The sequence below is a fragment of the Pongo abelii genome, chromosome 21, assembly GCF_028885655.2.
Source record: "Pongo abelii isolate AG06213 chromosome 21, NHGRI_mPonAbe1-v2.0_pri, whole genome shotgun sequence".
Lineage (NCBI taxonomy): Eukaryota > Metazoa > Chordata > Mammalia > Primates > Hominidae > Pongo > Pongo abelii.
The window spans coordinates 11,204,803-11,217,685 of record NC_072006.2 but is presented as its reverse complement, the minus strand read 5'-3'; the positions used below and the strand labels follow the sequence as shown (position 1 = coordinate 11,217,685).

Sequence of the window (12,883 nt, the reverse complement as noted above, 5' to 3'; positions counted from 1 at the left end):
GCTTTTCTACAGCATTAGTGTTTTCAGTATTTTGGGGAGGCGTCTTCCAGTGGTCTTTGTCTCGTGCCACAAGCAGCCTTGCGTCTCACTTGCTGCGTAAACAAGCTGATCCTGTTCTGGTCACTAAGATCAGGAAAGCAGGTCTGTCTCCTGGGGTGTGGACGTAGCTAGGAATCTGGATCTTCTATAGCAGCGGTCCCGAACCTTCTTGGCACCAGGGACTGGTTTTGTGAAGATAGTTTTTCCAAGGACAGGGCACAGGGGTGGGGATGGTTTTGCGATGTGCCCACTCTCAGGCCGTCAGGCATTAGGCATTAGTTAGATTCTAATAAGGAGGTTGCAACCTAGATCCCTCACACGCGCCGTTTACAATAAGGGTTTGCTCTCCTATGAGAATGTAATGCCACTGATATGACAGGAGGCAGAGCTCAGGCGGTAATGCTTGCTTGCCTGCCGCTCACCTCCTGCTGTGCGGCCCAGTTCCTAACTGCCCATAGACCTGTACTGCTTCATGACCCGGGGCTTTGGGATGCCTGTTCTACAAGATACAGCTCTGAAAGGAGCTTCTGCAGCCTGGGCTGGTAGTGCTGAATGGCGATGTGCGTCTGTGTCAGCTTTATCGTTCTATGTGCACTCCGAATCCATCCTCTGAACCTTGTAGCTCCCTCTGACGTGGTAGAGCAGGCAAGACTCATCCTCATTTTATGGATGAGTAGACAGAGGCTGAGCAGTTGTCAAAGCCTTGGTCAGTTCTTTAATAGAAGACCTGAAACTGGCTGTTGGGATCAGATCTGTGTCATAGTTTGTTTTCTCCTTTAGGCTTTGGTAGTGACATCTCATTATGGGATAAGCCACTAATTGTACCTCTGAAACATTTAATGGGGAAGCTAGAGAAACAAGAATTAGGATGCTGATTCTCAGCCTTCTCAGCTGACACTTGCTTCCCTCCGCCAGAGAGTCAGATTTAATTGATTTGGGGTGCAGCCTGGGCATCAGGGTTTTTAAATCCCCAGGAGATTCCTGTGAGCAGCAGAGCTGGAGAACTCCAGGCTTGGGGGTCCCTGCTGGGATTTGGTTTACCGGACGTGCACCAGATGCAGTGTGCCCTGGACCATGGTCAGTGTGCTCGCCTTCAGCTGATGTCCTGATGTTTCCTGGATGATGGCAAAATGAAAATATGCCTGCCTTTAGAGTATTGCTGTTTCTTCCTGTTTTGTTTCTTTGTGTTGCATGAGTTGCAGTGCTCCTCAGAAAGCGCAGGTGGGAATAGCATTCTCTGTGTCTGAGCAGCGTGCTGTGGAAAGGAGTGAGACCAGAGGCAGGTGGGGAGCAGTTCTTTATCAAGCTGAGGTCGTGGAGGCACTGGAGAAGGTGATATGACACAGTTTCAAAGAACATTCTGGAAAGGAACTTTCTGGTGACATACTCCTTTTCCCCCAGAATAAAAAATGTGATTGCGCTTCTTTTTTGGACTAACTTTGTTTCACTTACCAAAGTCAGGTCTCTCCTTGGCGTGGCCACCCATGCCTGATTGACAGCCCTAGCCATTTGCTGTCACCCATGTGGGGTGATTGTGGGCCATCGAAGGGCATGAGCCATGATATTAATGTTTCTGTATCCCTCACAGCCTTGTAAAGGGGAGGCATGTGTTTGTCCTGCCTCTGGCCACGGTGGCTCTGTCATTTATCGTGAGTGGGCATGGCCAGCTTGCCTTAGGAGAGGTGATGGACGGGGACACTGAGCATGCAACAGGAAGGACATAGCATGCTTATGTGTCTTTAGATGGGACAGTCTGTATGTCATCAGAATAACTGGGCATAATTCACAAGAATTTAAAAATAAGTGAAAGCCGGGCACGGTGGCTCACACCTGTAATCTCAGGACTTTGGGAGACCGAGGCCAGCAGATCCCCTGAGCTCAGGAGTTCGAGACCAGCCTGGGCAACATGGCAAAACCCTGTCTCTACTAAAAATACAAAAATTAGCCAGGCCAGGTGGTGGGCATCTGTAATCCCAGCTACTCAGGAGGCTGAGTCAGGAGAATCGCTTGAACCTGGCAGGCAGAAGTTGCAGTGAGTCAAGATTGCACCACTGCACTCCAGCCTGGGCAACTGAGTGAGACTCCATCTCAAGTAAATAAATAAATAAATAAATAATTAAATACAAATAAGTGAAAGAATTTTTGTGTTTCTGTTATCCTTATCTTTATGAATTGTGCCTCTGCATTGAGTTGATGAAGATAAAGCATTTCATGAACAAAGCTTTTGAAGATTTTTATAAAGTCAGCTGTGTGGTGCTTCTGTATTTTCATGATATCTGGCCAGAAGACTTGGCAACATTTATTTTCTGGATTCCACTTGGACCTATTTTGGGAAAGGGTCGGAAAGGTTATGTTAAAGTGAACCTCCACACCAGAATGTAAGCTCCCAGAGGTCATTTTGCTGGTTTTGTTCACTGGTATATCTCCAGGTGCTGCAAATAGTAGCTGACACATAGTAGAGACATGGTAAACATTAATTGAATAAATGGAGGGATCTTGATTTCATGATGAAGATGAACACATGGATTGAGTATCGACTCCATAGCTGGCCTTGTATTGTCTGTTTTCTTCTATCACATCTTTCAGCAAAAAATTGTACATCAGCACAGCTCAATAACCACAGTGTTGCTATGTAATTAGTATACCATGGCTTAGCAAAGTTATACAATGTACCCAAAGTTGCAAAGCTACTAAGACTCAGGATTTCAACCCGGGTCCCCTAAACCTAGTGCCCCCTCTCCCAATTATTAAACCCCTGTGCTTGGCAATATACATGTTAGGCAGTATGCTTGGTGAAAAAGTGACAGGAAACCAAAATTGCATCTTGTTCCACTATGATTTGAAGTCTTTTTGAAGAAAAAGTCCTGCAATTTAGTTCGAATTATACCAGTATTCCTTCCCTAATTGGTATACGGCATTTAGCTGGTGGTGTTATAAAAGTAATCAATCTCCATTTTATAGGCCAGAATTGTATTTTTTTTTGTAAGCTGTCACTGAGAACATTTTTCTAGAATAGAGATAAAACTGGGAAGAGGGTTATAGTGATGTGGATGAAGAGCAGAGAAAACACACTTCTTTGTGTTTCATAGTGCTGCAGCACTAAACTAGGTTGTCTTTGGGCATTGAATAGTCGATTTAATGTCTGAATCCAGGAAAACAAAAATAAGTATGAATGTTCTTGTGTTCTGCAATACCCCTTTTACATTTCCACGTTTTTTTTTTTTGAGACAGAGTCTCAGTCTGTCACCCAGGCTGGAGTGCAGTGGTGAGATCTCGGCTCACTACAACCTGTGCCTCCCAGGTTCAAGCAATTCTCCTGCCTCAGCCTCCTGAGTAGTTGAGATTATAGGCGTGTGCCACCACATCCGGCTAATTTTTGTATTTTCAGTAGAGATGGGGTTTCACTATGTTGGCCAGGCTGGTCTTGAGCTCCAGACCTCAAGTGATCCACCCACCTCAGCCTCCCAAAGTGCTGGGATTACAGGCGTGAGCCACCTCACCTGGCCTTTTGTTTTTTTTTAATAGAGATGAGGTGTCGCCATGTTGGCCAGGCTGGTCGTAAACTCCTGGACTCAAGTGATCTGCCTGCCTCAGCTTCCCAAAGTACTGGGATTACAGGTGTGTGCCACTGCACCCGGCCTAAATTTCCATTTTTTAAAATGAGTATGTTGTTTGTGTCTTTTGAGGAAGCATATCAAAGAAGTTTGGCCACGTGCACATCCGTATCTTTTCTCCATGTCTCAAAAGAAGATACTCAGAAGGAGATGGAAGGCCCCCAACGCTTTGGTCCTGGAGTCAGAGTCAACAGCTGTGACTACAGGAAGAAACAAGCTTCATTTCTGTCTTTGGAGTTAACATTTGCCAAGTTAATTGATATTTTTGGGGAAAATCCATCTGCATTTAAAAATTAAAAATTTAAGCTTTGAAGTATGAGCTTAACTTTAGTGCTCGAGTTTAAGAATAGTATCTTATTTTAGCTGTTTCATTTGATCTTTCATGTGCTTATACATTCATTCATTCATTTATTCATCAAGTGTTTGCTGTATATGAGGACAGTGCTAGATGTTGTGAAATATATGAAGAGCAGGGCATCATTTTTGGCCTCAGGAAGCATGTACACTGGTGGGGAAGACAAATGTATAGTAGCCCATCAGTAAGCAGGTCAAATGTGGTAACTGCTGTGGTGTGTTATGGAATGTCACCCAGAAGATGCTGGCTAGGAGGGTCTGAGACGGCTTCCTGGAGGAGGAAGTATTTTTTTTGTTTGTTTGTTTGTTTGTTTTGAGATGGCTTTTCGCTCTTGTCACCCAGGCTAGAGTGCAATGGCGTGATCTTGGCTCACTGCAACCTCTGCCTTGCAGGTTCAAGTGACTCTCCTGTCTCAGCCTCCCAAGGAGCTGGGATTACAGGCACCTGCCACACCTGGCTAATTTTTGTGTTTTCAGTAGAGACGGGGTTTCACCGTGGTGGCCAGGCTTGTCTCGAATTCTTGACCTCCACTCATTCACCTGCCTTGGCCTCCCAAAGTGCTGGGTTTACAGGCATGAGCCACTGTGCCCGGCTGAGGAAGCGTTTTTATGGGCTTTGAAGGATAAGTCACTTGGATGAGATAGGTACATTCCAGGCAGAAGGACCAGCATGAGCAAGGCCCAGGACTCACAGAGGCGGGTCTTTGTGAGACCTGCAAGAAGGAACAGTTTGGAATGGGACGGGGGAGCCTGGGTGCCTCTGCGTCATGTGGTGGGAAATGAGGCTAAGTGCGTGTCTCATTTCTCCTGTCCAGTGCCTGATGCATCTGATGACTTCCACCCTGTTTGGAGAGCAATCGTGTGGATTCTCTAAATATACTGGCTGGCTGATTGTGTTCCTCTGGGATCCCAAGCTTACGTACCCTCTCCAGAAAGATGTAGCTGAAATCAGATTAGGAGTGCCAGCTTTGCTCTCAGCAGTTCTCTGTGGCTTTGAAGTATTGATCGCTTACTGAGTTCCTGTAACCTTTTACAATGCTGACTCTGTAGTGGGAGCTTTGAGTAAGTCACTTAACCTTTCTGGACCTTCATTTCTTTACGTGTGAGGTGATGTCATGGGCTAAGTCTCCTCTCTTCCAAGTCCATCTCTTGTCAAGTGCTCCATTCCTTGAGCCTCAGCTTGACTCTCAAGCCGCTTACCATCTTGCTTGACCCTAAATCTCCTTTCTGCGGAGTATCCAAAATTCCCCGTGGAAGTGTCATTATTATCATTGGTCTTGAGCAAAATTTAGTCCTTTATGGTTTGGGACATGAATTTTGTAATGTATGAAATTTTTCAGTTGTCTACCAGATTTTCTCAACTAGAACCAGGGTTCCAAGATGGAATTAAGTCCTAATACCTTGAGTAAGGCATCTGTTATGTGTAATGAGTTGACTTCTGTCCTATGCTTCTAGAATAATTCTAGTTATATACTTTCTTTAGGAAAAGTGGGAAAATAGTCACTCAAACAACTTTGGTGTCCTAGGACTCAGAAGAGGAGCACCTCAGTTGGAAGTCAGTGGTGGTAACCCTAAAGGCATAGTCTGTTCTGGATTTTTGTTCTGGAATTGGAGATAGGTGGGTTGGGCTCCATTCAGAAGAAGGGATGAAACCACCTTCTAGTGAAACAGCATCTCACAAGGACCTGAAACAGCATCTCACAATGTGAAAGCTGTGAAAGCTTTCACATTCTTATAGAATCCCAGTTCCTCAGAGGACAACACAGATAAACTAGCGCAGTGGTCCCAAACCCAGTTGACCATCAGAACCTCCTAGGTGGTTAAAATACAGTGTCCTGGAGATTCTTATTTGGTAGGTCTGGGTTTGGGCTTCTCAGAGGATAGTGTTTGTCAGCAGGCCTGGGGAACTTGCTGATCCACCCAAGTCATCTGGATGCATCTCCATTCCTGCACCCTGGCCCAGCATCCTTTGTGTAGCCTTCTGAGTGGTCTCCTTGCTAGACTGCCACCCCTCTAGAGTCTATGCACCCCAACCAGAGGGGCCTTTTAAAAATATAAATACGACTTTGCCACTCCCCTGTACACAAAACCTGGTGGCTGTGGCTTCCTATTACATTTAAGTTTCAAAGTCTTAGCCATTTAGCCAAAGCCTGCAAGAACTGGCATGATTTGACTTCCACCTCAAGGCTTTTCTGACCTCATCTTCTACTTTGTTTCCGTTTCTCTCTTCCGCAGTCACAGTGACCTTTTTGCCCTTCCCCCAAAGTCTCTGGCTGGTTCTTGCCTCAGGGCCTTTACACCTGCTGTTTTTTTTATCTGGGCCATTTGCATGGCCCTGTTCAGGTGTTTGTTCATATCTCAACCCCTTAGAGAGGTCTTTTCTGGCTGCTTGCCTTCCTTTGCCTCTGCCTGTTAGTCCTTTTCCATGACATACCTTTATTTCTTTATAGCATCTACCACAATCTAAAGTGATAGAGTATTATTTTGTTTTTCTTCTAAGCCTCTCTGTGAAATGCAGGCTGGGACTGTATTGTTTACCATTTTATTCCTGCACTGAGGCTATTATCTGGTATGTGAAAGCATTAATTCTCACTAAATATTTATGGAATGAATGAATGAATATATAAATCTCCCCATACAGCATCCCAGATAAGGATTTCTCTAGCTTCTAACTAACCTCTTCAGTAATGGTTCTGCACATCTTAAGGTAACTCATTTTGTACTGAGGCACTTCTGATTGTTAGGCTATTCTTTCAGCTGAAAAAAATAAAGTATCTGCCCTCTGTCTGGCTTGGTAGCCCCAGCTCAGGCCTCTCTGCCTCTGCTGGGGAGTTGGTATAGTGGTGAATGCTGCCACTTGGGTGTGGTCCATCCTATAAAGCATCATTTTAAAGGGGAGGTTGGTACAGTAGGCACCGTGCTTGCCACCCAGATCCTCTGTCTTTGAGGGCTTGTTGCCCAGCTGCTGCAGCACGGTTGGCCTAGCCTTCAGCTGCTAGCTCCTTCCACTGCAGCCCACAGTCCCTGATTGCTCAAAGCAGGGGTATAAAAGCCTGGCCATCTGTGCCCAGCCTGTGGCAACTCTGAAGGGCCATGCTATCCCCAGGACTGCCTGTGGAGTTGGCCAAGGCTGTCCATGGGTCGGTGCTGCAGCTCCACTTCTCCCTCTGCCTGGGCCTGCCTCAGTCTCCTTCTTTTCCCAGGAGTTGATCCCAAAGACACACCTTAATGAACACCCTGCTTGCTACACTCCCACAGATGTCTGCTGCTCTGGGATCCCAACCTGTAAACTGTAAGAGTTGGTGCTTTGCCTAATTTTTTAAGGTTTATTACCCTTTCCCTAGGCCAGGGAAGACAATGAAAGGCCCAGCTTAATGGCCTCCTGTTGTGGCAGAGGTCAAGTGAGGATTTCACTTAGCATGAGAGACTCATAAGGCTGTGACAGCATCGTTGTCCTTGGCTCATCCGTACTGGCAGCCCATGGGGGACGGAGTAGAGGCTGTGCCAGTTTCTCACGAGCTGCCGCTCGAGGTTGGCATTTGGATGTAGGTCATGGTGCCACTGACCTCTAGCTGACTGCTGTGTGGTGAGCTGTGTTCTCAGAAGCCAAAATGAAGTCAGGGTGATTGTCTGAAAAACCCACTCCAGAATTTTTTACTATCTGTATTCCCTGGGTTTTTCTCAAAAAATTGAGCTGGAGGCTTTCATGATTTCATGGAGAACAGCGAGGAGTGGTTGGAGTCAACAGACTGTGCACAAATTTCTTTTTCTAATAGGAAAGGATAAGGAATGGCAGGAAGACGTGGTTTCAGGGAGGAGACTAGCCCTCCCTGAGTTTGTCTTCAGGCCCTGAGATAGGTGGGGTGACACAAACTTATGGAGCCTCTGCCACTTTGCTGGGTACTGAGGGTGCAGGTGTTACTGAAGACCCAGGTTGCTTGCTTTCTGGGCTTGGGGTAGGGAGGCGAATACATCTGCATCTAACTGTGGAAGCCCTTGATGAGTGCAAACCATTGGGTAAGAAACAGCATGTCAGACTTAGCAAGCAAAAACAGCATGAGGAAGCCTCATGCAATATTTGGGACACAGTCATAATATAAAATTAAGTATTATCTGAAATTCAGTTTAATTGGGCTTCCTGTATTTTATTTGGAACCTAATACAAGAGGAAAAGAGAAGCGCTCTTGGGTGGAACAGAGAGACTAATTCATGGAGCTAATGAATTAGTGATGCTTTGTGAGAAAGGGGTACTGGGACTAGTTTTGAATGTGGGTATCATTTTGCCTGGTGGAAATGCAGAGGGATGGCGACCGGGAGAGGCAGATCTAGGCAGTGCATGAGGATACTCAGTACCGTGGGAAGGTGTGAAAGTGCAAGGGCGCGAGGAGCTGTTTCATGGCCATGTCATCAGGAGAGGAGGGTCAGTAGCTTTTGCTTTCATGCCACGTAAGGATGTAGACTTGTTCTAGAGCATAAAGGGCCACCCAGAATTTCAAAGCAGGGACTTTTTGTCTTTTAATTAACTAAATTTATTTTAACTGTAGAAGGAATATCAAATCTTGCTAAAATGAATTCCAACAGTGAAATGTTTAAGTTCATTTTCTCATCCCCTGAAGCCCTGCTCCCACTCACTGTCCAGAGGTCACCACTGTGAATGGCTTGCTATTTATCCTTTCAGAAATGTTCAGAAATGTTTTGTGCATCTAGAATCATAGATGTGCATATTATTTTTGCTTTATTAATTTATTTATTGAGCTGCAAACTTGATTGTCATCTGCACACTGTTTTGCTGCTTGCTCTTCCACTTACAGGGTTCCTTGGACTTCTTTCCATATTAGTATACATGGAGCTCATGTATTATTTTTAAAAGTATAGTTTTTATTTTCATTTTTGCTATCAAGTGTCTTGCCACCAAAATGAAGGCAGTTAAATATTGGTTCATAGTATGTAACTTTTAAGGTGCACTTGGGATGCCGGTTTATTTCAGAACTCATGGTGAATAAGTCACTCTTTAGAATCTTCCAGGCTAATGGCTCAGTTCGGAGATCCCAACATCACCCAGTCTAGCTGTTTATTATGGAGTGACCAGATATCATGAGCTGAGGGAATGGAATCAATTTGAATTGCTGAATAACTTAAAAACATCTTCAAGATATTTGAATTAATATAGGTATGTTAGGCTGTTCTTCCATTGCAATAAAGAAATACCTGAGACTGGGTAAGCTGTAAGAAAAGAGGTTTAATTAACTCATAGTTCTGCAGGCTGTACAGGAAGCATAGCAGCATCTGCTTCTGGGGAGGCCTCAGGAAGCTTTTACTCATGGTGGAAGGTGAAGCGGGAGCAGGCAGGTCACATGGCAAGAATGGGAGCAAGGGTTAGGGGAGGTGTCATACACTTTTGAACAGCCAGATCTCACGAGAAGTTACTCACTGCTTAGAAATTTTCTCTGCCAGATCCCTAGGTCATCACGCTCAAGTTTAAACTCCCACAGATCTCTAGGGCATGGACACAATGCAGCCAAGTTCTTTGCTAAGGCATAACAAGGATGACCTTTGCTTCAGTTCCTAGTAACTTCCTGATTTCCACCTGAGATCTCAGCAGCCTGGCTCTCACTGTTTGTGTCACTATCAGCATTTTGGTCACAACTATTTAACCAGTCTCTAGGAAATTCAAAACTTTTCCTCATCTTCCTGTCTTCTGAGCTCTTCAGACTCTTCCAGCCTCTGCTTGTTACCCAGTTCCAAAGCTGCGTCCATCTTTTCAGGTATCTCTATAGCAATGCCCTGCTGCTTGGTACCAATTTTTTGTGTTGAGCCATTCTTGCATTGCTCTAAAGAAATACCTAAGATTGGGTAATTTATAAGACAAGAGGTTAAATTTGCTCATCATTTGCATTGATGGCTATACAGGAAGCATAGCGGCATCTGCTTCTCAGGAGGCCTCAGGAAGCTATTACTCATGGCTGAAGGTAAAGTGGGAGCAGGCACATCACATAGTGAGAATGGAGCAAGAGTGGGGCGAGCGGAGTTGTCATGTACTTTTACACAGCCAGATCTTACAAGAACTCATTCAGGGCAAGGACAACACCAAGGGGGTGGTGCAGAACCGTTCATGAGAAATCCACTCCTGTGATCCAATCACCTCCCCCCAGACCACACCACCAGCATTGGGGATTACAATTCATCATGAGATTTGTGTGGGGACAAATGTAGAAACTCTATCAATAGGATTTTTTTTTAAATAAATGTTCTTCTAACTCATGTATCTGAATGCTGACATAATTTATCTCTTTTCCTGGTAGAGTATTTTAAATCTTTTCCTTTCCTTTCGTCCTCCTCCCCCCATATTGATCTATAACTAAGTATGTGTACTCCAGCTGGTTCATTTGTAGCATCTTATCATCTAGTTTCCAGACCTTTCAAATAAATTACTTATTTATATGAAGGACCCATAATTGGCTTTTCGGTTGAGAAATCCAATTTACCAAAGTGGCCAGGGAGAGACATAGTTCATTTTTCCCTGTTATCAAATTAATGTCAAATAATATCTTAGGATTATTTATTTTCTACAATATAAGAAGAATGTCAAGATTTATTTGCTGTGTTTCTTAAATGTCAGAGGAAATTGACCTGAGAGGCTGGGTAATCTCAGCGCCTGGCATTGTAGTTTTCAGCTGAAGAATTACGAGACAAAGCACTCAATGCTGATTGTGGGTGGTGCCCTTGTGCTTGGTGGACTCAGAGTGTGGATGTGAAGGAAGCTGGGCTTCTCTGAGGTTCTCTGGACTAATTGGAGAGATGACATCAGCAGGAATAAAGCTATGCAGGTGAGATGAACTAGGTAGGTGTATGAGGGGGTGTTGTTTCTAATGGTTTATCAGGAGGAGGTGAGTCAAACTGGACCCAAGACAAGCCTTACTTGAAAATGTGGGTAGGGCTGGGCATGGTGGCTCATGCCTGTAACCCCAACACTTTGGGAGGCCAAGGTGGGTGGATTGCTTGAGGCCAGGAGTTCGAGACCAGCCTGGCCAACATGGAGAAACCCCATCTCTACTAAAAATACAAAAATTAGCCAGGCATGGTGGTGCACATCTGTAGTCCCAGCTACTCGGGAAGCTAAGGCACGAGAATTGCTTGAGCCCAGGAGATGGAGGTTGCAGTGAGCCAAGATTGTGCCACTGCACTTTAGCCTGGTGACAGAGCCAGACCCTGTCTCAAAAAAAAAAAAAAAAAAAAAAAGAAAAGAAAAAAAGAAAAAGAACATGTGGGTGGGAAGTGGGAAGATACTATAGTATGTGGGAAGGCAAGAACCAGGAATGTAGGGGGCAAATAGGGAGACCAACGTGGGAAGAGGATGAGTGTGGTAAAGCGTACACTGGGGTAAGAGCCATTTGTTTAATATTTCAGAAAGTTCATCACATTTAACAGCCATTTTAGGAGCACCTCAAAGTTGCAGGCAATGTGCCAGAGGCTGGGGAGGGATATAAACCCAGACAGGCAGAGTCCTTACTCTTAAAAAGTTAAGAGTCTGTTGGATGAGACAAGCAGGAGTGCCATCTAACTAAGCGATAGGATAGAGGGCTTGGTGAAGGCGCTACAGAGGATGTGAAGTCTGAGCTGAATTTAGAGGGATGGTTGGGAGTTGACCATGGGAAGAGGATGGGGCAGGATATACTGCTGGAATAGAAATGTCAATTAGGGTCAGATCATGAAGGACTTTGTATAGTAGCACTGAGAGTTGGACTTTATCCTGTAGCCTTTGGGAAGTCACTGAAGGAGTTTAAAGCAGGGGAGCCTCATGGTGAGATGTGTTTTATGGAAGGCTCTCTTTGGCAGCAGATAATGGAGTGTGCGTGAGAGAGGATGAGGCTGGAGGCAAAGAGACTAGAGATGGGGGTAGCCTGACCTGGGACAGGGCCTAGAAAGTGGGGAGATCTGGTCTAGTTCAACAGGTGGTAGATTGGAAGGGACTAGGTAACTGAATGTTGGGTAGGGGGGTTAGGGGTAAGGTTGTTTGATGGAGTGTCACATGGACTCTGAAGTCACCTATGACAGTTAAAGCCCCTAGGGGTGAAGAGAAGGCTAAGAGCAGAAGCCAGAGTCTGCAGTGGATGAAGGGGGCTGAGTAGGGTTGGTCCACAGGGTGTGGATGGGAAGGAAGTACTGGAGTCTGCCTTCTTCCTTTCTTTCGTCTTTGAAATATTTGGAAGTTTGACAGTTCTCCAGGAATCTGCAGAGCAAGACATGTAACAAAGAATTAGTTTCAACACTTAATAGCTCCAACCATCATAGATATCACGCTGGTTTTGGTTTTACTTCTCCTAAACATTTTTTTGACAAACTTTATGTTTGTGTACATATTTATGGGGTATGTGTATTAGAACATGTAATAAAGTATTTGGGATATCCATCACGGGAGTATCATTTCTATGTGTTGGATACATTTCAAGTCCTCTTTTGTAGCTATTCTGAAAACTACAATACGTTGTTGTTAACTATAGTCAGCCTGCTTTGCTTACAAGCATTAGAACTTATTTCTATCTAACTTTATGTCTGTATCCATTAACCTACTTCTCTTCACTCCCCCCACCCCTGTACACCCATTCCAGCCTCTGATATCTATCATTCTACTCTCTATCTCCATATGATCAATTTTTTAATCTCCCACATATGAGTGAGAGCTTGTGATATTTTTCTTTCTGTGCCTGGCTTATTTTACTAAACATAATGACCCCTAGTTCTGTCCATGTTGCTACAAATGACATAACTTCATTGTTTTTTATGGCTCAGTAGTATTCCATAGTGTGTGTATATACTACATTTTCTTGATCCGTTCATTCATTGTTGGACACTTACGTTGATAGTATCTTTGCTAT

At 44.6% G+C, this 12,883-nt stretch overlaps 1 protein-coding gene across 12 annotated transcripts in view; it reads left to right on the top strand.

The window, feature by feature from the left end:
- The window catches only part of KIF16B (kinesin family member 16B), a 299,987-nt gene that overhangs the window by 23,402 nt on the left and 263,702 nt on the right, over nt 1–12,883 (top strand). The window contains exon 1 of one of the 12 annotated variants that reach the window (XM_054541590.2): nt 10,619–10,834. The exons of the other annotated variants lie outside the window; for them this stretch is intronic. Coding sequence (XP_054397565.2) covers nt 10,806–10,834 — 29 coding nt within the window. The 5' untranslated portion in view covers nt 10,619–10,805. Of the gene's footprint in view, nt 1–10,618; nt 10,835–12,883 lie in introns of those variants that run through there. 12 annotated transcript variants of the gene reach the window in all.